Here is a 27,474-nt window from a genome sequence, read left to right as displayed (position 1 = left end):
CCTACTGGTCTCCCAGTTTTTTGCTCATCCTCTGTCCTGTCCCCCCTCACCTCCACCCCATTCTCCACATAGAAGCCAGAACCATCTTTTAAAATTCATCAAAGCACTTGCATGCTTAAAATCCATTGCTTTCTATTGCACTTAGGATAAAATACAAAATCCTTCACATGGCTTCCTGAAGAGTCTCCTGAACTCTCCAGCACTGGAGCATACAATTCAACCCGCTCAGTTCCTACCTCACTAGTTCCAGGGGCCTCCCACCAGATCCCGAAGCCCACCGAGCTCCTTCCCGCCGGGTCAGGGCCTCTGCCTACAGTGTTGTTTGTATTCCTGTAGCTACTCAGTCCTAGAAGCTTGTTCCGAGTCTCTGCCTGGCCAGGCCCTACTTCTTCATTTGAGTTGTTACTAATATTCCTTTCTCAGTGAAGTTTCTTCTGCCTCTCCCCCCATCTTCACTAAGTCCCCCTCATTCTCTCATAGCACCCCATTCTTTTCTTTCAAGGCACTAACAATTTATTACAATGAACACAGCCATACTGTCCTCTTCCCACTACCAGAAGCAAGCAAGCTCCACAAGTACACGTGTTTTTTTTTTTTATTATTATTTTTTTTTTTTGTATTTTTCTGAAGCTAGAAACGGGGAGAGACAGTCAGACAGACTCCCGCATGCGTCCGACCAGGATCCACCCGGCACGCCCACAAGGGGCGACGCTCTGCCCACCAGGGGGCGATGCTCTGCCCCTCCAGGGCGTCGCTCTGCCGCTACCAGAGCCACTCTAGCGCCTGGGGCAGAGGCCAAGGAGCCATCCCCAGCGCCCGGGCCATCTTTGCTCCAATGGAGCCTTGGCTGCGGGAGGGGAAGAGAGAGACAGAGAGGAAGGAGGGGGTGGGGGGTGGAGAAGCAAATGGGCGCTTCTCCTATGTGCCCTGGCCGGGAATCGAACCCGGGTCCCCCACACACCAGGCCGACGCTCTACCGCTGAGCCAACCGGCCAGGGCCAGTACACGTGTTTTGTATACCATACCGGCAGTGCCCAGAACATACTTAGTGCTCAGTAGAGATTTGCTGGATGCATAGTGTTAACCTTGCTTCTTAATCCTAACACTTGAATCTCTTCTACTCTGGAAAGTAGCCCTTAAACCTGAGATGCTGTCTTGGAACTTTAGCAGCAGGTACCAATGAAAGTTATAAAATCTTAGTAAAAAATGGCAACAAATGTTTTATTTCTTCAATGCAAATTACTGTATTCACCACAAGCTAAAGAAGAGAACATATATTTATATATATATATATTTATATATATTTTTGAATTTATGGAAGACTAAAGACATGGAAAAAATCCAGCACCCCAACAAGTACGGCCAGGAAGGAAATCAGCTCTGTAATGGGACATTTTAATGAACTACAAACAAGAAAGGGTGGGAAAGGAAGAAAAAAATGTGCAATGAGATTAAGACCATGTAGAACTCAGAAGACATATTTACTATTCAAGTATAAACTCGGTAAGGGCTTGGCATAAATTGAAAGGCAGCTGCTGAGGTACACCATTATAAAATAAGTTCTATGAAGTTACAATTCTACCTTCCAATTTTCTGGGAGAAAAAACCCAAACTCTTGAAGGTCTTCGCCAGAGACCCTGAGAGGGAATAACACTTTTGATGAAGACACAGTCAGCCATCCATGATTGAATTCACTAGTCAAAAAACGTGTTGTTTATTTAAAATAATAGGAATACGTACTCTCAGACTGTGCTCTAAGAGCTTTTCAAACTATTGGTTCAAGAGTTTCAAAGAATATTACTTCCAAAAACAATACTGATTAAAAAAAACTTTTTTAACAAAAAACTTGATTTGATGGTACCTTAAAAATACACTAAATACCAATTTTCTCCAGTCAAACATTGCAATTAATTTAAGAATTTCTCCTGCATTGTTAAAACATTTTTTTCCTCACAAAATGTGGGTACTGAAATTGGATAAAAACACCATGAATGTGAAAATATCACCAGTTTTCTGCAGTTTAAAAAAAACCCTAGCATGTTCTTTGGAATCACTGAACTATCAAATCTGGGGTTTTCTACGGTCTGCGCACCTCACCTTCACCGAGGCCCTCCGCGCTGCTTGTAGTATTGACCTGTGTGATTCTAGGGTTAAAGATTCAAGTCTTCCAGGGCGACATACACTCCACACACTGCGCTTTCTGACCAGCGGGAGGGTCACTTAACCCAGGGACGCTGTCATTTACTTCTCCATAATGACCTTCTGTCCAAAATAAAACTCTGAATATGAGACAAACATCCTGTGTTAAACAATCAAATGACGCCAACAAGGAGACTCCGGGTGGTCCCAGCACTCAGAGGGCAATGCCCCCGTTTCCATGGAAGTGCCACCGGCCTCGCTCGTTAGCACTCAGCTTCCCTCGGCCTTAAAAGGAATTTCTCAGGGCTGGCAAGTTGGGTTAGATTCTAAGAGAATTTTGTCTTTGACAAACTACCATTTTTAGCATAAAATCTGGCCATGGCTATAAGTTTCAATGTGCGTACGATTGATTAGAGATGGGTTTTTGTTTTCTTTGTTTTTGTTTTCAACATTGGCTGGAATTGTGTAGAAATAAGTCCATGATGCCTCTTCACGTGTGTCATGAAATATGCGAGATCTGTCTGACTCTAGACACTATTTCTTTGCGACACAATGGGCAGGTCTCCAGTTGCAAGGCACAATTCATGCACAGGTCACTGAGGAGAAAGACAAATGACAGGTTAATGCTTCAAAAGATCAAACTGACAACTGCTGCCAACTCAACCTAAAATGTTCACAAGCTTGCCCTGACTGGGCGGCTCCGTGGAGAGAGCACTGTCCCTGGCACTGGGAGGCGGCAGGTTCCACCCCTGGTCAGGGACACACGAGAAACAATCAATGGATACACAACTAAATGGAACTACTAAGTGGAACAATGAGTTGATGCTTCTCATCTCCTGTGCTCTCTCCCTTCCTGTCTCTCTCTCTAAAATCAATGAAAAATAAACTGTTTTTGTCGCTAAAAGTTAAATAGATAAATTTAACTTATAATTTCTAAAATGTCCTCCTTAAATCTGTTTTGGATTGGTCTATATTAAGGAGACTGTGCTAGGCCTGAACAGTGGATAAAGCATTGACCTGGAATGCTGAGGTCACTGATTTGAAACCCCGGGCTTGCCCGGTCAAGGCACACGTGGGAGTTGATGCTTCTTGTTCCTCCCCCTTCTCTCTCTCTCTCTCTCTAAAAATTAATAACCCCCCCCCCAAAAAAAGGTGCTGTGCTCACACTTAAGCTACCTGGTTCTAAGTTTTCCGGTTCCAGCCTTCATCCACGAGCCCTTAGTGGATGCGGAAAGCACTGAGAAGGACCGAGAGCACAAAGGTGAGTAAGAGCCGACCCTGCTGTCTGGGACCTTACTGCACTTACAGAGCAAAGATGAAAAAGGGTATCAAGACACCTGCCTTTACACTGCACCTGCTGTGAGGCCCTGACGACTCCGACCCCAAGGGCTCCACGGGAGCGCTTCCGGGCTGCAGAGTTGGTACCAAGGGGCAACCAGAGCCGGGGCCATTGCGCCTTCCTTTCCTCTTGTTTTAAAAGAGTTTATTTATTGACTTTAGAAAGAAGGAGGGAAGAGAGAGAAAGGTGTAGGAGGAGGAATGGGAAACATCAACTTGCAGTGGTTGCTTCTTGTATGTGCCTTGACCCGGGGTTTCGAACCGGCAACCTCAGCATTCCAGGTCGACACTTTACCCAACGCACCACCACAGACCAGGTGCCACTGTGCCTCTTTCAGAAGAGACTGGAAGAGCTAAGGGTGGATGAGCTACAGTGCATGCACTTCCCTTAGTGGCTGATAGATAACAACCCATTTCAAAAGACAGCAGACAAATGGAGGCAGAGTCAGGGCCCAGGCTGAGTCACACTTGGGGGTTACAAACGGGTCCATCACTCCAGGCTCTGGACCTGGAGAACTGGTGGTTAAAGCTCCATCAAAAATAAGAGCAAAGGCCCTGGCCGGTTGGCTCAGCGGTAGAGCATCGGCCTAGCGTGTGGAGGACCCGGGTTCGATTCCCGGCCAGGGCACACAGGAGAACCGCCCATTTGCTTCTCCACCCCTCCGCCACGCCTTCCTCTCTGTCTCTCTCTTCCCCTTCCGCAGCCAAGGCTCCATTGGAGCAAAGATGGCCTGGGCGCTGGGGATGGCTCGGTGGCCTCTGCCTCAGGCGCTAGAGTGGCTCTGGTCGCAACATGGCGATGCCCAGGATGGGCAGAGCAACGCCCCCTGGTGGGCAAAGCATCGCCCCATGGTGGGCGTGCCGGGTGGACCCGGTCGGGCGCATGCGGGAGTCTGTCTGACTGTCTCTCCCTGTTTCCAGCTTCAGAAAAATGCAAAAAAAAAAAAAAAAAAAAAAAAAAAAGCAAAGAGCAAAGCAGGGTACGGGCCGTGATGACTCCGGGGAGCTGGCGTGGGTACTGCTCTGATACAGCCAGCACACGTGCCCGGGCCAGGCCAGGGCCTGCGCACTGCCATGCCTTTCTAACCCTAGCAGGAGTGGCCTTTTTGGGGACTGGTTTACTTGCCGGTCTTGTTGATGTATAGCCACTCTGCTCTACAGGGTCTGGCTGACCTCTGAGTTCATCTCAGACAACTGAAATGTGGTTAGAAGGCAGGGGGTGCTGCCCTCGCAATGGTTTGGAGTGTAACTAATAAATCCATGCAGGGGCTTTCAGACTAAAAGGGACTGCCCAAGAAGCTCACATATAGCGTTAACCTTTTACAGTTCTGATGTGAAAACTATTAAATAGATAGCATTGAGAAAACAAAGCCCTTCCTTAACAAGCAGCTTCTTCTATTTCAAGTACTTTCTGGAAGGCAGCCACGTACCACCTGGCAAATCTAATTCCTCATTCAGCCCACTTCAGATATAATAATAAACTTTGGTGAACAGCTATGAAATTGGGAACACTCTAAAAGCAAGTCAAGATCAGGATGAAACTGCCTAATAGAACATACAAAATAGGAACGGTCAAACAAACCCTCTTACCTGTGTCCACATGGCTTCAGCTGTGTGTCTGCTACCTCATCACAGCACAGGGAGCAGCAGTTTTCCCGGATACTGACTTGCTTCAGCAGAGCAAGGCGCCTGTGCCTGAGCAGGAAACATAGCATGTCAACTAGGAAATGGGCCCGTTGGCAGCAAAGCAGAGGAAATGCTCTGGACATGCTGTACGTGTGTGTGCTGCGAACAAAGAAGGGGCTACACAGGAGATCTGACGTGCTCAGCAGACCGGTCTGCATGGCAGGACGTTCTGGTCAGATTCCTAACTGGGAGGTCATGGTGGGGAGTCCCACCCCAGGCCTATCGATTCCGTAGTAAAAGGTTCATTTCTACCTTACTCAGACCAGTCCATTGTTCTCAGGTATCTGGGATACCAAACCTTTGCAATGTTAAGAGTAATCTTTTCCAAACGCCTGGGATACATAAGCACTGGATGGAGCAACAGAAACTCCTCCCTGTTCCATTGTTGCCCACATACATCTCTAGTTACTGCAGATGTTAAATGTTAACTATCCTGTACCACCAACCCTAGAACCCCGCCACCCCCTCTGCTAATTCCCGCCTCCTTAATCTACCCCAGTGGCCTTCATGTACCTCCTTCACTCTCCTCCTCTGACCTAACTGCATAAAGAAGCTGCAGAAGCGCCACTCTCCAGAGCATTTGCTCAATCCCTTGAGATCTGGTTTCTGGGCAAGTTCTCAGTTTGGCTCAAATAAACACTAAAAACTCTTCTAAAATTTTCCTACAGGTTTGGATGTTCTGGCATCAACAATGTGAAGTATACTAAGCTTTGTCCAGTAGTTTCCACACACCATCTCATTTCACTCTTACAAAGATTTGAAATCATCTGATCTCATTTGGAATAAGAGCCATGGTAATTTCCATTGTATAGACAAATAGTTCAAGGAAATAATTTGCATAAGGTCACACGCAGTAAACAGATTCAGGAATCAAGTTCAAATCTTCTAGTACTAAAGTCTAGTGCTCTTTTTATTTTACTAGCAAATTTTCAACCTTATAAGTCACCATCTCTGGGAGTTTGATGAAAAGCATAGGGTCTTTCCCAAGAGAAATGCACCAACGTAAGTTTTCATACGATTTCAAGTGTCAACATAAAAACACCCAACCTATAAGAATTTTGAGAGTTTACTTGAGCCAAACTGATGACAATTGCAAGGATGCAAAATCTCAAGGAACTGAGAAAATGCTCCAGAAAATGGCAGTTTTATCATTTATATATCAGAATCAAAGGGGAAGATGTCAGAGTTACATGAAATCCACTGGTGATAGATTAGAGAGACTGGAGAAAGCTAAGTGGGGAAACCTCTGGGCTTGGATAAGGAGTAAATGGATTAGACACGTATGAACATAGGTGGAATAGAGGACAGGCAACAATTAACAACATGGTAATAATAATAACGTGGGGATTTAGAGTCTTGGCTCTGGTGGTGGTGGTGGTTGTGCCTGGAGGGTAAATTACTGTGACATTCCAAAGGTATGTTATCAGGTATGTTATCTTAGATGCAGAAAGACAACAGACAGGCTCAATTAAGGTGAAGACTGACCTTCACTAGGGAAAAATACCAATTAATGGATTAATTGATCACAAGGAGGGAGTCCTAGGAATGTCCCAGTTACAGCTGGTTGGTCAGAAACACAGGTAACAACTTGGACTTTTGATGGCATCTAACATGGGGGAGAAGTGCAGTCTTGTATACCTGTGGGATCTGACACCATCACAGGTCAATAGTGAGTTAATGCTTGGTAGTGTTGCAAAACACACATAGGACCATTCTAATAATAGGAGTAGAAGTGCAAAGGCCCTGAGGCTACAATAGATCTCAGTATGTTTTAAATGTTTAAAACCACAGTATGTTCTAGGAGCAGCAAGGAGGCCAGGTGGCTGAAGAAAGAGCAAAACCAAATGGGCGATGGTAGGAGATACAGTCAAAGAAGTAATGGAGAGGCCCTGGCCGGTGAGCTCAGTCAATTAGAGCGCCGCCCTGAAATGGTCACTTAGTGGACAACTAAGCACAAATAAGTGGAAGAACAAGTGAATGTTTCTCTCTCTCTCTCCAATCAAGCCATGAAAAGAAAAAGAAGTAATAGAGAGGCGGGGACAAATTGTGTAGGGCATGGTAGGTCATTATAAGGGCTTACGCTTTTACCTTAAGTGAAATGAAAAGCCACTAAGTATTTTGAGCAGAGAAGCACATGATCTGATTTAACCTGTAACACACACATTCTGGAGACTGTGAACAGACTGAAGGGGGTCAAGGCAGGAACAGGGAGACTAGCTAGAAGGCAGGGCAAACGCAATCCGGGTGGGAAATGATGGAGGCTTCAACAGTGATAGGGTAGTGAGAGTAAGTACAGCTGCATTTGGGAAGATAATCTGAAGACACAGGGCAGGAACTGCCGAGGAATCCGCCAGGGCACTGGCGGGGACTGTAGGAGTCCAGCCAGGGAAGCCAGTGATGATGGAGTCACCACAGGTCTGAAGGAGGACTGCCGCAGAAGCAGTGGCCACAGCGATGGCTGCTGCAGCTCACGCGTGCAGGGACATGTGGTGCTACACTGCACTATCCCGCTCACGTGTATCTGAAGTTCTGCAACATTTGAAATCGCAGTGAAGCTGTATGTTACCCAAAAGATCTAGAGATCTCCTGTGAAACCACCTGGGTCCGGTGCTTTTTGGGAACAGAGCTCTGAATAATTGTTTTTGCTTGCATCTCTTCTGGGAGGTGTTTTAGTAATTTATATTTCCTAGGAAGTCACCATTTTACTCAGCAATGTTTCAAAACGATCTGTATAAAGTTGAAGAAAGCCTCTTAGGAACTGTTGCAATTTCTCCCGAGACACATGTGAAAGTCTGGAGATGGACTACCCGGAGCCCTTACCTTGGCAAAATGATTTTCTCTTCAGCTGTCAGGAAGGCATAATCATTAAAAGTGCTAAACTTCATAGATGGTGGATATTTGAATGGTTTTGCTCCAAAGTTGAACTCACATTGTTGATATGACATGAAACTAGCTGCAGCAAAAAATCCAGATCTACAGATAAAAATGAGTACAGAGGTCAAGAAAATTCATAAAAACAAAGCAAAGTTCACAAAGTAGTTTTCAGAAGTCGGAATGAGTCACAGCCCAGTGAAAGGCAGGCCAGTTCTGTTTCTTGACTTAGACAGGCTGGGGAGCCTGCCCTGTCTTCCTACGTCAAACTTTGAGGCAGGTTTAGGCATGATCAAATGGGTCCCCAATTTCTTGAAATAAAATGGCTCCTCATCACAACTGACTATATAAATGGACAAAGTTTTTATTTTTCCTGGAGATAAGTACATTCCATGCATCTCTTCACATTTTTGCCTGGGAAACGCTACTTACACTGTAGATGAAAAGACTTGCTTCTCAGGAGGCAGCTGGTTGCCGTTCAAAAAGAAGATCATTTGCTTTTCATTCAAGTCTAACAGAAACCCTACCGTATCTCCTACAGGAGAAAGCAGAAACGCTGTCAGGATAAGGGTGTCCCCACCGGGATCCTGCTCAGTGTCTCAGGGCTCTGAAGCCACTGCACCGAGTCTGCATCCGCACCCCAGACTCACCACGTCTATCCTCGCTACTGCTTCTGCGACTGCTCTGACCCCACACACCAGTGCTTAACGGGCCATTACGAAGAAAGTGCTGCCAATTACTCTATGACAAGCCCAATTTCAAAGACATTAAAAATGTGCAAAAAAAAGTGCATTTTAGGATCAGTGAAACACGGTAAAATCAAAACCATGTGCTTCTTTGCCTCTTGGGTGAGATTTAAACTTCCTATAACAAGTGTCCAAAAAGATTTTTTAAAATAGCATTCATCTTCATTCATAAAGTTTTTGCTTTTTAAATTGTTAAAGATGAACACACAAAATTACACAGTGATGACAAGAAAAATGGACACTCGGTGCTGGCGGGGGAAAACCTGGTAATATATAGCAAAAGAATTTAAAAAATGAAATTCTTTATTCCCTTTGCCAGAGAAGTTTCACTTTAAGCATTTATCCTGAGACAATCCAGAATGGATTATGATCTTTTGTTAAATAAACTTTTATATTCCTTTAAGAATCTCTAAGTCACTAATGTGAAGGCTTACATTGGCTTTTAAGGTTTATTTCCTTTCCTAAATGATCAGTGTAGTTAATTCAGTGTATCTGTCCCTGCATAGCAGTTGTCAATTTCCTGCTTTCTTAGCATTCCTGAGAATTCAGTTTACATTTAGAGTGTCCACTGGGGCAGAAAACCGAGAGAAGGCTTGGTTGGGGAAGGTGCTGGGCCCCATCCCCTATCTAGTCCAATGCTGGGGATAAAATCTTCTCAGGGGCCCTGGCCGGTTGGCTCAGCGGTAGAGCGTCGGCCTAGCGTGCGGAGGACCCGGGTTTGATTCCCGGCCAGGGCACATAGGAGAAGCGCCCATTTGCTTCTCCACCCCTCCGCCGCGCTTTCCTCTCTGTCTCTCTCTTCCCCTCCCGCAGCCGAGGCTCCATTGGAGCAAAGATGGCATGGCTCTGTGGCCTCTGCCTCAGGCGCTAAAGTGGCTCTGGTCGCAATATGGCAACGCCCAGGATGGGCAGAGCATCGCCCCCTGGGGGGCAGAGCACCGCCCCATGGTGGGCGTGCTGGGTGGATCCCGGTCGGGCGCATGCGGGAGTCTGTCTGACTGTCTCTCCCTGTTTCCAGCTTCAGAAAAATGAAAAAAAAAAAAAAAAAAAAAAAAATCTTCTCAGGGGCCCCATCCCCTCCATCAGGCTCTGTGTGTGTGTTCAGAACGAGTGGGGGGGGGCAGGACCAGGAGGCCCCCAGAACACTACCCTCCAGTAGGACCCTCCAGTACAGGTGCTGTAGCAAGGAAAGCCTGTATTCACTGTATTTAGCCAGAGGTAAAAAGGCTCAATAACCTTAAATCCTTTGATCTAAGTGTTTAACAAACCAACTGTGTGGCTCTAACTTTGCTGATCGAATCTTTCATTAAACATTTCCAGGGGTCTAGGACCTTGGATACTGCAAACTGGATGGAATAAAAATTAAATGGGGTGAAAAAAAATCATGCTGTTGCTGAGATACATTCCTGCAAAAAACGCTGGAGCCGCAGCTGAGCGTTCTGGTAGCCTGTGCCCGTGCAGCAGCCTGAGCTGATGTCTGGAGAATGGCGCTGGGCGGACACGTCTGCGGCTGACAATGCTCAAGCCTTCCTTACAGGCCGCTCTAGAGGAGCCCAGAGTGTGTCCACTGAACCAGAGCGTGTCCACTGTGCCGATTCCACAGCCATCTGGTCACTGAGAATACCCTGATGTAACTGGCATTACAATTTCAGTATCTTCAGTATCTCCATGGCTGCTTTGATTCAAAACATATACCCAGAGAGTGAACTAGAATTCACATTAATCTTAAAATTACCACTTCCCGCTAAATTAAGAATTTTATATCCTGAGATGTTTTTGCTGAAGGAAGGGCCCCACTAGAGGTGAACTTACCAGCTAAACACTGTTCAAATCTACGGTAGGGGGTGTGAAGGTCAATTAATGCTTTTCACTTTTAATATTCTTCCATTAAAGCATTTTAAGGCCTAACATAATAGAGACACTTCATAATAACCAATGTCTTGACCTAGCTGATAAATGCATTATGGGGCGAAATGAAATCCTGTACCTTCTTTCCAGCATGGGTGTAGGTGAGGCTTGCTTCTGGCATTGTACCAAATCAGCTGCCGGCAGCCATCGTATGCACAGGAGTACTCATCGTCCCCAATGCCATAGCCTTCCTGGAGGGGGACAGGGCACAGAAGATTAGCAAGGCCTGCTGTGTTGTGGGGAAAGAGTGTGTCTTTTTTAACCTGGTGGCTGGAATTCTAAGCTTTCGGATGAAGGGGGAGCCTATGTTCTTGGAAGATACCAAAATTCTGACCCAGAAATCTGGTACAAAGTGAGTGGAGAATGACTACACCAACAAATATTTGCCATATCTCACATTTGTTAGTTCATTTAATTCTTACTAACCACCTTGAGGCCAGTGGCCTCCATTTTAAGAGGAAATAGAGGCTCAGAGAGGTCAACCAACTTGCCCAAGGACACGTTACTAACAGAGTCAAGTTTGGACTGTGGTGGAGTGAACACCCTTTTGTAGTGGACTTTAAAATTCCCACATGCTCAGATTTCAAAGCGGGAGACAGGACCAAGGTTACAGTGGACAATCAGCTAATAGCTACTCTGAGATCAGCTCAATTTGAGCAACAACAGACATCTTTCCACATGTCTATTGGCCACTTGGATGTCTTCATCGGAGAAGTGTGTTTTCAGGCCCTTCACCCAGTTTTTTTTTTTTTGGTGTTGTGTTGTAGAAGTTCTTTATAAACTTTGGATATTAACCCCTTATCAGATGTATCATTGATGACTATGTTCTCCTAGTCAGTGGGTTGTCTTTCCATTTTGTAGATGGTTTCCTTTGCTGTGCAAAAAAGCCTTTTAGCTTGATATAATCCCATTTGTTTACCTTTTCTCTTGTTGCCCTTGCATGAGGAGTTTTATCAGAAAAAAAAGTGCTATGTAATATGTCCAAGATTTTACTGCCTATGTTTTCTCCTAGGATTTTTATGGTTTCTAGTCAAACACTTAAGTCTTTAATCAATTTTGAGTTTATTTGTGTGTGTGGTGTAAGGTGGTCTAGCTTCATTATTTTGCATGTATCTGTCCAATTTTCCTTACACCGATTATTAAACAGACTATCTTTACCCCATTGTATGTTTTTGCCTCCTTTGTCAAATATTAATTGACCATAAGAGTGCGGGTTTATTTGAGCTGTTATATTCCATTGATCTATATGTATATGTCTGTTTTTATGCCAGTACCATGCTGTGTTGGTTACTAAGGCTTTGTAACATACTTTGACATCAGGTAGCATGATTCCTCCAACTTTGTTCTTCTTTTTCAAGATTGCTGTGGCTACTCAAGGTCTTTTGTGGTTCCATATACATTTTGGAATATTTGTTCTAGTTCTGTGAAATACACCTTTGGTATCTTATAGGAATTGCATTGAATCTATAGAGTGCTTTGGGTATTGTAGACATTTTATGATGTTAATTCTTCCTATCCATGAACATGGTATGCTTCCACTTATTTGCATCTTCTTCAGTTTCTTTCTTCAGTGTTTTTCCTTGGTTTCCCTTTCTGGTAGTTCATTATTGGTGTATAAAAATGAAACTGAGCCTGACCAGGCAGTGGTACAGTGCATAAAGCATTGAACTGGGACACAGAGAACCCACGTTCAAAACCCTAAGGTTGCTGACTTCAGTGTGGGCTCATCCAGCTTGAGCATGGGATCACAGATATGACCCCATGGTCACTGGCTTGAGCCCAGAGGTTGCTGGCTTGAAGAACAAAGTTGCTAGCTTGAAGCACAAGGTCGCTGGCATAAGCCCAAAGGTCACTGGCTTGAAGCACAAGGTCGCTGGCATAAGCCCAAAGGTCACTGGCTTGAAGCACAAGGTCGCTGGCTTGAGCCCAAGGTTGCTGCCCTGAGCAAGGGGTCACTTGCTGTGCTGGACAACCCCCACCCCCACTGTCAAGGCACATATGAGAAAGCAATCAATGAACAACTAAGGTGCCTCAGTGAAGAATTGATGCTTCTCATCTCTCTCCCTTCCTCTCTGTCTGTCCCTATCTGTCCTCTAAACTCTGTCTGTCAAAAAAACAACAAAAAAAACACCAGATTTCTGGGTATTTATTTTGTATCCTTCAGACCCACTTACTTCTGACTACATGACGCTACACAAAAGCCCCACACTTCCAGGTTTTAATAGAGGCCCACTTGACTAGGTTGACTAGGAGGCCCTGCATCAGGGAACGTTCCCAACAAAAGTAACAGCATACTGGGGTCTAGTTCTCCCCCCTGGACAAGAATCTGGACCTGAGCCCTTCCTCCAAACTGTCTCTCTTCAGCAAGGAGTTTAGTAAAATGCCATGAACAATTCTGAGATGCTATTCAGCCTTTCTGAAAAGGCCCTTTAGAAAAGATGCTTAGGGCAGGCCGGTTTAGTTTGATTTTGCTGCATCACTTCTAAAACCCATCCCAGAGCCTGACCAGGCGGTGACGCAGTGGATAGAGCATCAGACTGGGATGCCGAGGACCCAGGTTCGAGACCCCAAGGTTGCCAGCTTGAGCATGGGCTCATCTGGCTTGAGCAAAAAAGCTCACCAGCTTGGACCCAAGGTTGCTGGCTTGAGCAAGGGGTTACTCGGTATGCTGAAGGCCCGCGGTCAAGGCACATATGAGAAAGCAATCAATGAACAACTAAGGTGTTGCAACAAAAAACTGATGATTGATGCTTCTCATCTCTCTCCGTTCCTGTCTATCTATTCCTCTCTCTGACTCTCTCTCTGTGTCCCTGTAAAACCCATCCCAGGAGCTCACATATGGGATGGGAGACTTATTTAGGTTAATAAAATAATCCAAGGGGCTTTCCCCAGCACAAAGGGTAAAAATCATATACCCACAAAATATTCCTGATCAAAACTGGATTAATTTCATAAAGTTTATAATTTGAATAATAGATGAGTGGACTAGGCATTAGAAGGGTACAATATCCGTAGGAAAGGGAGGAACCCCAACCTTTCATACTCAAGTAGTGCTAGACCAACCCTGCCTCTTCTACTGGATTTATCTTCCATCTATATTACTGCTTTCTATAACAAAAACTAAATACTAAATTTCGAAAACAAATGTGTCTACTAATTACAAGGTAAAAGTCAAATAAGAGAAATCTACGTTTTGTACCTAAAGGAAGAGAAGTCCTACAAAGTTAGCCTGAGCCAAAGGTGTGGCTGGGGCCAGAGCAGAGCAGACAGAGGGCACATCCAGCCTCTAGGTGGAACATTACCATCAACTTAAAACTCAGAGAGGAAAATAAAGCTACGGGGCAATTTCCCTTGTGTTTCTTTCTACTTCTGAATCAGTTCAGCAAGCCACTGTAAGGGATTTGGCATCATGTAATTCAGCCCAAGAAACAGTTATTGTGCAAACCTATCGGAAAAATAAGTGTCCTCCACCCACTCAGAGAAATACTGCCACCACACCCACTGGCACATTCTCCAGGGTACTCACATGATTGAGAAATTTGCTGTCACGTGTGGCCCAGCCGATCTGCATGACGCCAGAAGTGACCACTGTGACTTCGTAGTACCACACCCCACCGTCCACACAAAAGGTGCACCGCACACTTTCGAAAGAGGAGGCATCACAGCGAGCCTGGGAAAACCACAGTGGGGCGGCCCCGTCAGTGCCTGGAGACCGCCAGAGGACACGGGCGCTCAGAAAGCTGGCTGTCCCTTTCCTCAGTAAAGCTTCCGGTGGACTGCTGTTTCCTTCTCTGTGTACCCTCAGTGACAAAAAGTGCACAACTAAATGTAGCACACATTAGGTTACAGTTTTATTTTCAAGGATTCTAATAGGACTGGAAGATCTCAAACGTGGTTGCAGCAACAATTAGCAAAGGCTACTGGTCTCAGTGCAGAATCTTTACAAATGAACTAACACTGCCTTACCCCATACCTGATATGATAGAGGGAGAGGAGATTGAAGCGTATAAGGTGTGGTACCCCAAAATTATTGAAAGCAGAAAACTTCATAAAACATTAGGCAGTATGTAAGATCAAAGAGCTATCTGCAGCCATTCTTCACACAGCTCTTTCATCTTGACACGTCTAATGCCTCACGGTACCTTCCTGCACCTAAGCAGCTCTCTCTCAACCCTCACCACCAATCAGCAGCGTTTCCAACACTGGGGGAGGGGGGCGCTGGCCCAAATACAATGGGCTGCGCAGGGATTCAAAAAAGGAAGGGCCTTTTTTTTTTAAGAAACACTAGTCTCTGAATCTTTAGCTGAATAAAATAGCAAAGACTAAAAACGAATATATTTAAACCAAACAGTCAATACATACTATAGTGCTTCCCATATGTGCAGCACTATGTGAGATATAAAAGGGTAAATAATAGCCCAACACCCTCTCTACTGCCATTTGTACCTCTAACCATTCTTTAAGTATGAAATAACTTCTCGTTTGCCCTGCAGGAAACTGCCTTTGCTCAGAACCAGGGCAGGAAAATGAGAACACAATGTCACCCCTCCCCCACCTCAGAACGGTCCATCTGCAGCAGCTTTTACCTCCAGACCATGAGGTGAGATCTTCAGGTATTCGCTGACATCATTACTGTTCAGCATGGCGCTGATGCTGTTCAAGTCCACTTTCTCATAGGTCAGCTGCCTACCTTCTTTCAAAACTGCAAAAGAGAAAGTGGTCATGTTTCCAAGGCAGGTGATTGTGGAAAAACAGCTTGTGTTATGGCTAGATGCCATTGGCGTTCAGGAGTGGAGGTGCTTATAGATGGCAGGATTGGTGGGGAGACTTGGGACCTTGGCTTCGTGGCCACGCCACCACATGCAGAATCAAGCAAATGCTAGGAGCAGTGGCATCGCTGGGTTTCTGCTTTCACTTCCTATGTTCATTATGGGCACACTTCAGAGATACTGTGGGTTCTGCAACAAAGTGAGTATCGCAACAAAGCAAGTCACATGAATTTTCTGGTTTCCCAGTGCATATAAAATTTATATTTAGCCCTGGCCGGTTAGCTCAGTGGTAGAGCGTCGGCCTGGCGTGCAGAAGTCCCGGGTTTGATTCCCGGCCAGGGCACACAGGAGAGGCGCCCATCTGCTTCTCCACCCCTCCCCCTCTCCTTCCTCTCTCTCTCTTCCCCTCTCGCAGCCGAGGCTCCATTGGAGCAAAGATGGCCCAGGCGCTGGGGATGGCTCTGGTTGCAACAGAGCGGCGCCCCAGAGGGGCAGAGCATCGCCCCTGGTGGGCGTGCTGGGTGGATCCCAGTCGGGCGCATGCGGGAGTCTGTCTGACTGTCTCTCCCCGTTTCTAGCTTCGGAAAAATACAAAAAAAAATATATATATATATTTACACTATACTATAGTCTATTAAGTGTATAACAGTATTATGTCTAAAACAATGTACATACTTTAATTTAAAACTACTTAGCTGCTAAAAAAATGCTAACTATCATATTTGTAATCTTTTTTTTTTTGTATTTTTGTATTTTTCTGAAGCTGGAAACGGGGAGAGACAGTCAGACAGATTCCCGCATGCGCCCGACCGGGATCCACCAGGCACACCCACCAGGGGCGACGCTCTGCCCACCAGGGGGTGATGCTCTGCCGCGACCAGAGCCACTCTAGTGCCTGGGGCAGAGGCCAAGGAGCCATCCCCAGCGCCCGGGCCATCTTTGCTCCAATGGAGCCTTGGCTGCGGGAGGGGAAGAGAGAGACAGAGAGGAAGGAGGGGGGGTGGAGAAGCAAATGGGCGCTTCTCCCATGTGCCCTGGCCGGGAATCGAACCCGGGTCCCCCGCACGCCAGGCCGACGCTCTACCGCTGAGCCAACCGGCCAGGGCCATATTTGTAATCTTTTTGCTGGGAGAAGGTCTTCCCTTCAATTTGTAAAAAATGCAATTACCTGCAAAATGCAATAAAGCAAAGAGCAATAAAAAGAGGTCTGCCTGCCCTGGCCAGTTAGCTCAGTGGTAGAGCATTGGCCTGGCATGTGGAAGTCCTGGGTTCAATTCCCAGCCAGGGCACACAGGAGAAGCGCCCATCTGCTTCTCTACCCCTCCCCCTCTCCTTTCTCTCTGTCTCTCTCTTCCCCTCCCACAGCCAAGGCTCCACTGGAACAAAGTTGGCCCTAGGCATTGAGGACAACTCCATGGCCTCCGCCTCAGGCGCTAGAATGGCTCTGGTTGCAACAGAGTGATGCCCCAGATGGGCAGAGCAACACCCCCTGGTGGGCATGCCGGGTGGATCCCGGTTGGGCGCATGCGGGAGTCTGTCTGACTCCTCCCCGCTTCTCACTGGGGGGGGGGGGGGGGGGGGGGCGGAATAAATAGAGGTATGCCTGTGTTTTGCATACAACAACCTCTGATTTGTACTTTTTCAGAATTCTTTAAGTGGCAGGCCACAGCTGCATGCTAAGCGAGTCCCCACAGTGCTGCGGTAGCAGAAGGGGTTATGTGTCCAATTGCGCTTCTGCACAGTGCTCATGGCAGATGGGGAGTGAGGCTATACTGGTAAAACAGTTTTACTCTAGTGGCCCTGGGAAGAGAAAAAGAAAAGTCAGGAGCAATTCTCGTTCTGTGGGTAAGACATGACTTGAGTTTTGAAGAGCAAAGTTGGGACAGAGAGAAGAGTAGAGAGGAAATTCCAGGTGAGGGAACAGGCCCAGGGGGCAGGAATGATGGGAACCCGTTTATAGAACAGCAGGAGAACCTGACCAGGTGGTGGCGCAGTGGATAAAGCGACGGACTGGGTTGTGGAGGACCCAGGTTCAAGAACCCGAGGTCACCAGCTTGAGCATGGGCTTATCTGATGTAAGCAAAAAGCTCACCAGCTTGGACCCAAGGTCGCTGACTTGAGCAAGGGGTTACTCAGTTTGCTGAAGGCCCGCGGTCAAGGCACATATGAGAAAGCAATCAATGAACAACTAAGGTGTTGCAACGAAAAACTGATGATTGATGCTTCTCATCTCTCTCCGTTCTTGTCTGTCTGTCCCAATCTATCCCTCTGACTCTCTCTCTGTCTCTGGGGAAAACAAAAAAAGGGAATGGATTGGTGTTCCTGTCTCTCTCTCTCTCTCCCTTCCTCTCTGGTTAAAATCAATAAATAAAAATAAAAATAATTTGAAAAATAAAATAGAAAGAACAGCAGGAGATAGTGTGTGTGGGAAGAGTTGATTAGACAGTGCCATCTGGTTAATGATCTTGATGCAGCAGGAAACAGGGCAGCAGTAAAAGTTTTTGAATGGAAGAGTGCTGGAATTAGAAGCATTCCATATCACAGAGGTCCCCAAACTACGGCCCCCGCCGCACTTCTGGACGGGGCACCTCTTTCATTGGTGGTCAGTGAGAGGGGCACATTGACCATCTCATTAGCCAAAAGCAGGCCCATAGTTCCCACTGAAATACTGGTCAGTTTGTTGATTAAAATTTACTTGTTCTTTATTTTAAATATTGTATTTGTTTCTGTTTCGTTTTTTTACTTTAAAATAAGATATGTGCAGTGTGCATAGGGATTTGCTCATAGTTTTTTTTATAGTCCGGCCCTCCAACGGTCTGCGGGATAGTGAACTGACCCCTGTGTAAAAAGTTTGGGACCCCTGTCATATCACTTTTGTCTGCAGGGCCGCTAGAATACTTTCCTGCTAGAGTACAGCCAGCCTACTAGCAGAGGACCTTCTAAGGAAAGACTCCTGCTCACCAAGCAAGCTGAAGACCAGTGATCCTATATAAGAAATGGGCTCGGGGATGAAAACAGGCATTTTAATAAAGGACAACTACTTACAGAGATTGTCTAAGCTCCACTGGGCACAAAAACCAACTTGACGTTTCAGATAATCAGGATCATCAGCCCAGGACTCCAACGTGACAAGCCGGTCACTAATACTGGATTCAGAAATAGTCAATTTATTTTCACCTGTTTGAAAAGACATAAACCTTGACTGACCATGAAAGAGTAAGATGAACTGCAAGGCAAATTAGTGGCAGGAAGGAGTGAGGAGGGGTAATTAAAGAACTCGGAAACTAGAATACTGACATAGCTCAAGAGCTTTGGTGTTTTCTAGAAAGTGGCAACCTTATCACTAAATTTTTAGCTACAAAAAAGTGGGTAATCGTGGTCACCACACTTTGATTCTTAGGTGAGAAAACTTGCGTTTGTCTCTGTCATAGCTCACTGGCCTTGCAGTGTCTACACAGACAAAAACAGAAGGTGTGCATGTTTGATGAGGTTCCATATGTAAACATATCCAGTAACTAAGAAAAACAAGATTTTTAACAACCGATACATAAAATCATTAGTGCAAGAAGTCACTATACCTACTTGTCTGTGCAAACTTTTCCAGTGCGATAAGTGCAAAAAGCATGACTGTGGGGTGGGACTGTAACTTCTGAAAGACAACAAAAGATAGAGAAACAAAAACAAAACCATCATTCCCCTGCAGAGGTGCCAGGGCAGCAACTTCCTCTCCTTACCCAGTACGTCCTAGATTTCTGTTGGCGCAGTCAGAAAAGTTTTACTTATTCAAGTCCTTGACTATCCATTTGCCAATATTGTTAGTAATAAGGAAGTATTGTAAGATAGAGTTTCTTCAAGTCTTATGTTATTTTCTTGAGGTGATTGGGTTCATTTAGAGATATGGAAATTTCAAAAGTATCTTGTTAAATGCACTATGTTATATTACTTAGTTACATTTATATTAGGGCTTTACTAAATGAAATAATGCCGATTCTTACATTCATTTAAGCAACCAAACAGAAACCTAGAATTGTAGCAAAAAAAAAATGACTTGTTATTCAGCACCCTAAAAAGAACAATCCATCATTGCTGTGTGCTACAATAATAATGAAAGGAACAACTCATGGCTTAGTTTTCAATCTGTTCTCTGAAAGGAATTCCACAGTGCTGAGGGCAGGAGGGAGAGAGGTTTAAGTTCGTGTCACACGTGCAGACATGCAGAGCAAGGTCTATCTGCTTTAACACTGCATCTGACAGCCACCCTTTCACACAGTTACCTAGGAGCCTGCAGAAGAGCTCTAGGACATCAGATGACCCCACTCCTCTGGTGCCCAGCGAGGCCGCGCAAGGTCACACAACCACCATCCTCTCCTGCTGCAAAGCCTGGTGCGCACCCTACTTCTTGCCATATCTGCTCTCAATCTCACTGTCTGGCTTTCCAGGCTCTAGACCAGGGGTCCCCAAACTACGGCCCCCTGAGGCCATTTATCCGGCCCCCACCGCACTTCCGGAAGGGGCACCTCTTTCATTGGTGGTCAGTGAGAGGAGCATAGTCCCCATTGAAATACTGGTCAGTTTGTTGATTTAAATTTACTTGTTCTTTATTTTAAATCAGGGGTCCCCAAACTATGGCCCGCGGGCCACATGTGGCCCCCTGAGGCCATTTATCTGGCCCCCACCGCACTTCAAGAAGGAGCACCTCTTTCATTGGTGGTCAGTGAGAAGAGCACATTGACCATCTCATTAGCCAAAAGCAGGCCCATAGTTCCCATTGAAATACTGGTCAGTTTGTTGATTTAAATTTACTTTTCTTTATTGTAAATATTGTATTTGTTCCCGTTTTGCTTTTTTACTTTAAAATAAGATATGTGCAGTGTGCATAGGGATTTGTTCATAATTTTTTTTTATAGTCTGGCCCTCCAACGGTCTGAGGGACAGTGAACTGGCCCCCTGTGTAAAAAGTTTGGGGACCCCTGTTTTAAATATTGTATTTGTTCCCGTTTTGTTTTTTTACTTTAAAATAAGATATGTGCAATGTGCATAGGGATTTTTTCATAATGCCCTTAGCCCAGAAAGCCGTTTCTTTCTTTCCCCTCCTGAGTGTACAATCCAATCCCAACCGTGTAGTGTGACCCAGCTGCGGTCCCACCTCCGTCAGAAAATCTTGTCTCCCATGACTCTCCCAGCTCTCACGGCCCAGACCTCCCACTTCCCAATCACCTTCTCAGAACTCATGCAGCACTTAGTCTGAAGGAAGTAATTTTGCCTTTGATCACATTCTGTCGTAAAATGGACGTTTATTGTCTTGTCTGAGTGTTTTGTTCTTTCAACTAGCCAGGAAACTTCTTGACAGCAAAGGACTGTTCCACTAGTCTGTATTCCCCAGTGGTTTTCTTACAATGGTAAGTGTTTTAAGTACATATCACACAGGTACTGAAAACTAGGGCCTTGCAGATTTTGAAGAAGGCCAAGTCCACTATGCCTGCAAAAATAACTTTAAAAAACACAGTCAAGACTGCGGTCCGCCCTGGCCGGTTGGCTCAGCGGTAGAGCGTCGGCCTAGCGTGCGGAGGACCCGGGTTCGATTCCCGGCCAGGGCACACAGGAGAAGCGCCCATTTGCTTCTCCACCCCTCCACCGCGCCTTCCTCTCTGTCTCTCTCTTCCCCTCCCACAGCCAAGGCTCCATTGGAGCAAAGATGGCCCAGGCACTGGGAATGGCTCCTTGGCCTCTGCCCCAGGCGCTAGAGTGGCTCTGGTCGCAACATGGCGACGCCCAGGATGGGCAGAGCATCGCCCCATGGTGGGCGTGCCGGGTGGATCCCAGTCGGGCGCATGCGGGAGTCTGTCTGACTGTCTCTCCCTGTTTCCAGCTTCAGAAAAAAAATGCAAAAAAAAAAAAAAAAGAAAGACTGCGGTCCAGCACTGTGAGATCTGACAGCAGAGCCAAGCAAACCTTCAACTTCACCAACAACAGGGCAAACCCTCAACAACAGCTTGAAGAGTGGTAGTGATGGGGAGGGAAGGAGGAATTTAGATTCAGATCTGAGCTGATGGTTTCCTGGCCTGGAACGCCTTGTAATTTTGTTTCCACTGGGGAGGTCCCCACTACCATTTGGCAGACTCTAAGGACACACACACAAAAAGTCTATCATAGCCACTATCTTACAACTAAATTTAAAAAACAGGCCAACCAGCTGTTTTTGCTTGTAATAAATTCCTATCCCACCCTCATTTTTTTTTTAACATAGGAGGGAATAAACACTCAGGAAACACCTGCAAATAAAATTCATGACTGATTCCATTCTCTGTGCCAATGGCTAAGCTGGCAATTTTAAAAAATGCACAATTCTAAATGACTAAGAATAACTAGCTTTGATGGCTCACTTACCAGACACTGTAGCAAATATTCCAGTATTCCTGGGCTAAGTAAACCTATGCTTGCAGGACCTAGACGAATACAACAAACGGACAGAATTAAATGTGCCACGTTATTTTTAATCAGTACCATAACAATAGAATTGTTTTGGTAGAACTCTTACAAAGTTCTGTCCTGCACATCATCTTATTCAAGCCTCCCCCTCTGAGGTAGGGAACAGTACTATGCCCATTTCACAGCTGAACAACTGAGTCCAAGTGAAGGAACTTACTCCATAGCACTTGGGGAGCACATGGCAGAGTGTGAACCAGCACCTGTTTGTTCTAATTTCTAATCAATTGTTCCTTCCACCATACATGACATAGCCAGCTAAGCTCATCTGCACTTTAATGGTAACATTGCCAAAACGGGTACTATTCATAAACAAGTTAAATATCTGCTTCTCTTCTCAGGAACTGCTCCAATTTAAAGTTCCTTTTCCTCTTCCCACTCCCTTTTATGTCTCCATTACCCAGCTAAACTTTATAAAGTGTGTGCATATATGTATGCTACACATATCCATATATAATCTCTACCTGTTATACTGAGTTCAGCCTTTTTTCTACTCTTAATTTTAAAGCAAATAAGTAACACTTTTTCTTTTAAATTTCCCTCAGAAAATCCTCAAAGCTTAATTACATTGCATTTACTTCTGTGGCCTTTGAGTAATTTTTTCCCCAGTTATCCATCCCTCAATATTTTGGGGATCAGGGAGACACATAAGATCTTCCCTGGTGGCGCTCCCCAGAGTTACCTGCCAGCTTCTCAGCCAAGCAGCCTAGGACAGCAGATGTGTTCCTGTGTTTGGCAGGATGACCTGAGTCTTGGCAAGCTACTTCTCCATTTAAATTGAGAATTTCAGTCAACTTCTGGAGTGCATCCTAAAAACAAAAATGAACAAGTGGGTTTGATAAATACACTTAGCATTTTCCCCCCACGGTAATTCTCATAGACAAAAGCTATAATCAGGGATAACTCAGAATAAGCATTCAAAAATAATATAATGTACCCAATAATACCATTATTGAAGGGAAGTATTATTTGATTAACCTGAAAGCTGTCTCACATAAACTGCTAAATTCCATTTCATTCTAAATGTACCAGTTATACCGAATCTATATACTCTTGAATCACTAAATCATTTAAATCGTTTGGGTAGAATTAGCTACTATAATTTATAATAGGGCCTAGTGATGCTGAAGTAAAAAATTACTTATTTTTTTTTTTTACCAAGCAAGAACAAATCTCACCAGTTTCTGAGGTAAACTCTAACAAAATCAAACTTCTCAACAAGCCTAGGCAACAGTTGATTCATTAGTAACTAGCCCAAAGACCTTTCTCTTTTCTCCATATTGTTTTATCATGTGGGGTAGTAATATCTGAGGCTTGAATAAATGAAAGATGCCAGAACCCAGAATTTTAAAGAAAGAATTCCATATAACATGTGGACTAAAGCAATGGAAGTTTCATTCTTTTTTCTGTGTAAGGGACAATCAAAGTTATTCAATCTTTAATGTGTAAGATTCAAAAGTGCTTTCAGTATAAAAGCTTTTTTTTTTCTTAATAGAAACTGTACAAAAATTTTTGTTATAAGGAAATTGTTTAAAGATAAGAAAATCTGTAACTGACTATTCTCTTCTAGTTTCCAAACAAAGATTGTATTTTAGATATAAATGCTTCCATTTTTAACATTTAAAAACATTTAAACTAAAGCTTTATAGTAAGCTGTTGATAGAAGGAGGCAGCACTTCATTAGTACTAATAAACCAAGTTTACATAATAAAATTAATATCAACTAAAACAGATCCCAAATATATAAAGGGGAACTGCTTCTATCAGATGTTCTTTGTGGTCATTCATCCTGTATTTAAGCACAGAAGACAGTTTCAGAAAAGGTAAGTAGTAACTTACTTTAGTGGGCAATGGACATTCATCTAGTAACAATGTTATAACAGCTGGTCCCAGTGGATCTTCCAATGGAATAACTCTAATTAAAGACTGGACAACGTCCAACCATCCTTCATCTGTGAGCAAATCAAGAAGATTATGATGAAGCAACTATTTTAAAAATGTCAAAATATATAACTTATAACACAAGATGGCTTCACATTAAAATAGAAACACTGTTGGCCTTCATCCTGTAACTTTCAAGCAGCTAACATTTGGCATGGACATAGTCATCAACTGCTAGTAATCACGGTAGTCAAAGAACCTGAATTTATAGGAGCCTAGTGATTTCTGGGCATCTTTATTTGGATAAAATTCAAGCTATGGTCCTGGGTTCTCAAAATAAGATTAAAATAGTTTTTGGCATTTTATTTTCAACATAGGAGTTCACTGAGAAAATTTAGCCCCTGAAGTAGTTGGCTCTATTTTCCAAATAACATTTAGGAAATTGAGAGTCAAAAAATGATCCTTCCCATTCTAGAAGAGTTATGGTCAAATAGCTGTAAATGTCAAACATTTTTCCTGGTAATAATTTCAGTGAGATGAAATTAGTACTGAGATGTGCAACTACACGTTCAGGCTGCAATATACACTTCTTGTCCCTGTATAAGAAAACCTCCATATGCTAAGTGATTTTTCTTTGTCATGTGTGTTAAGTTGGAATCTTTTATTTAAGAAATGTGGTCACATTTCTTCATAATCATTAATTCATTAGAAAGTAGTTTTAAAAAACTTTAAAAATACCTGTTTCTGCCATTTCGTGCAATGTAATCATTGAATAGGGAGGTTCCTGATCACTGAAAAACAAACATTCAAGACATAAAACTTGAAGATTCGAAATAAGAAATGACAATTCCAAATATAAGTTTATACTGTTTAAGCGTGGGGTAGAGAGGAATAAGAAAGGAACACACAGAGACGGCAGAGACAACCAGAGCTGAAATCTGTAAGGACAAATGCATATTGCATGTGCTCATTTCCAAGGTCACCGTCTATGACGGCGCAAATACAGTGGGCAGAGGGCACACGAAAGGCCCAGCATGTGTCCTGAAGTAGAAGGACAGGACTAACACTGGAGACCAGGGCCTCCCTTCTGCTTTACCTCTAGGGACCAATGTCTGCTGAGACAAGCCAGGGAGGTCAACAGTATCTTTCTCACACTTACCTCACAGAAATGTCAGGAAAGGAGATAATCTCAGTTGAGGACTTATGGAAGCAAAGGCCTACATAAACATCTTCATTTTTAAGTGTTCTTCTGGGAAAATGCCACTATATGCTTAAACTTCAAAAAAAGTTGTTAAAAGAAAAACCAAAATCAATCGAGGAGCTATTTAATATTCTAAAAAGGCATGATGTACCTTAATTAAATGGGTTTTCAAACTGTGATCATGGGAATCCTAAGTGCTTTAGGGAAACTTCAATAATGAATGAGATTTTTTCCATCACACAATGATAAATTAAACTATTTAAGAAATACATTCACTACTTGTTTACATATTATGGTTCTCTGTTTTACTATGATAAAAACCATAAAAAGTATTGTCTTCAATTATTTAATCCTCAGAATAACCTTGTGATATGGGAATTACTAAATTCAGTTCAGGTATTCCTTAGCTACTGGTTATTCATGTACTGTGTCCTTTCACAATAAGGGAAAATTCTTATTTAAAAGAATTGTTTTAAGCGATATAACTGACAGATACAAACATTTCTAGAGAGCAATCTGGCAATAATGAAATTAACCCTTTGAGTAGTATGAACATTCGAGTACATCCTCATGCCTCCTGACCAATCAGAGTACGATCGTACAAAAAATTTTTAAAAACATGTACAGCAACATTAAAAAAGGGCAAATGTATGTTCTTCTTATTACCATAAATTGGTTATCAAACAAACATGATTTTAAGTTAATAAAACTGTAATTGGAACTAGTTTTATTTTTTGAAAAATAAATTTTGAAAAAATAAAACTCACTCCCGGGGGTCAGCGAGCATGAAAAAAACTCACTACTCAAAGGGTTAAGTATGCCCATACCCAACACTTCTAGAGAAACTATGACACAGGTAATGGATGCATACGCGATTGCTTGCTGCAGTGCTATTTGTAGGAACAAAGATCTGGAAGTAACCTAAGTGATCATCACCAGATTACAGTACAACAAAAGAAAATACCTTCAAGCATACAAAGGAATACATTAAAGCAGTCAGAAGCAGCTGTAGCTTTACATACAGCAATACAGGTCTCAAACACAAACAATGTTGAAAGAAGTTAAAAACAAAAAAAACTTATATAACTATCAGTTATGCACATTTTTAAAATAGCACAAAAAGCACTGTATATAAACTTCCTATACATAAACAAAACATATGTCAGGCAGGCTGAAAGAACATAACTTGGCCCTGGCCAGTTGGCTCAGTGTCGGCCTGGCGTGCGGGAGTCCGGGGTTCGATTCCCGGCCAGGGCACACAGGAGAAGCGCCCATCTGCTTCTCCACCCCTCCCCCTCTCCTTCCTCTCTGTCTCTCTCTTCCCCTCCCGCAGCCAAGGCTCCACTGGAGCAAAGTTGGCCCGGGCGCTGAGGATGGCTCTGTGGCCTCTGCCTCAGGCGCTAGAATGGCTCTGGTTGCAACAGAGCAACACCCCAGATGGGCAGAGCATTGCCCCCTGGTGGGCATGCTGGGTGGATCCTGGTCGTTCTATACAGGTGCAATTAAAGGACACACACATCCATCCCTACACTGAAAAACAAGATAAACTTCATACAGAAATAGAGGAGAAAGTTCTGGTGAAAAGGGGAGGTGCTAAAGCCATAGGACTACCGGACTCTGGGTCAGGAACTAGACAGAGGTGACCAGGAGTTCTATGCCTGCAAGGCAGATAACGGGGACCAAAACACCACCGGTGCAAGGGACGGAGCAGACTCACTAAGTGAGGCTGAGGACAGGATTCCACTCTTGGTGAGAGGAGTTGGAAAAATTATGAATAATAATCAGAGCTACAACTGGCATAAAGCTGAAAGGTTCTAGTGGGGGAAGAAAAAGGCAGAGAAAGCCATGCAGCAGGACCTGAGTTTATACAGTGGATGGGAACTTAGAACCATCCATTTTAAGCCCTGGCGGGTTAGCGCATCGTCCCGTTAGCCAAGGTTGCAGGTTCAATCCCTGGTCAGGGTACATACAAGAATCAACCAATGGATGCATAAATAAGTGAACAAGTCAATTTCAATCTCTCTCCCCCTTCCACTCTCTCTAAAATAAAAAATCAAACAAAACAAAAACCAGAACCATCAGTTTTAGGTACAGTCATAGACTGAAAGTCCCTGGGACCCAAGTGGAGTCAACAAAAGTGACAGATCAGATAGATAGGAAGAGAGAAAGAGAGAAAATATGAATGACAAAGACAGAACATTATGCACACAAGTGAGGGGGAAAATTTCTATCAAGAGGAGTCTGCAGCCCTGGCCAGACAGCTCAGTTGGTTAGAGCATCGTCCCAAAGCACAGAGGCTGCTGGTTTGATCCCTGGTCAGGGCACATACAGGAGCAGATTGATATTCCTGTCTCTCTGTTTCTCTCTCCTTTCCTCCTCTCTGAAATCAATAAAATAAACATTAAAAAAAGAGAGTCTTCAAATTAAAAGTTCTAAATCACATGAGAAT

At 44.1% G+C, this 27,474-nt stretch overlaps 1 protein-coding gene across 8 annotated transcripts in view; it reads right to left on the bottom strand.

Annotated features, from left to right (window-relative positions):
- Positions 1–1,281: 1,281 nt before the first annotated feature.
- Positions 1,282–27,474, bottom strand: part of RSPRY1 (ring finger and SPRY domain containing 1) — a 41,703-nt gene continuing 15,510 nt past the window's right edge. For all 8 annotated transcript variants that reach the window (XM_066349051.1, XM_066349056.1, XM_066349050.1 and 5 more), the window contains 13 exons: positions 24,563–24,615; positions 23,783–23,895; positions 22,626–22,752; positions 21,845–21,903; positions 19,040–19,106; positions 18,503–18,634; positions 15,275–15,390; positions 14,215–14,358; positions 10,768–10,879; positions 8,467–8,569; positions 7,984–8,136; positions 5,068–5,172; positions 1,282–2,735 (listed from right to left, as the gene is read on the bottom strand). In XM_066349051.1, the coding sequence (XP_066205148.1) occupies positions 2,639–2,735; positions 5,068–5,172; positions 7,984–8,136; positions 8,467–8,569; positions 10,768–10,879; positions 14,215–14,358; positions 15,275–15,390; positions 18,503–18,634; positions 19,040–19,106; positions 21,845–21,903; positions 22,626–22,752; positions 23,783–23,895; positions 24,563–24,615 (1,381 nt within the window). In that variant the 3' untranslated portion in view covers positions 1,282–2,638. The remainder of the gene's footprint in view (positions 2,736–5,067; positions 5,173–7,983; positions 8,137–8,466; positions 8,570–10,767; positions 10,880–14,214; positions 14,359–15,274; positions 15,391–18,502; positions 18,635–19,039; positions 19,107–21,844; positions 21,904–22,625; positions 22,753–23,782; positions 23,896–24,562; positions 24,616–27,474) is intronic.

Source organism: Saccopteryx leptura, chromosome 9, assembly GCF_036850995.1.
Source record: "Saccopteryx leptura isolate mSacLep1 chromosome 9, mSacLep1_pri_phased_curated, whole genome shotgun sequence".
NCBI lineage: Eukaryota > Metazoa > Chordata > Mammalia > Chiroptera > Emballonuridae > Saccopteryx > Saccopteryx leptura.
This window is presented reverse-complemented; position numbering and strand designations above follow the sequence as displayed.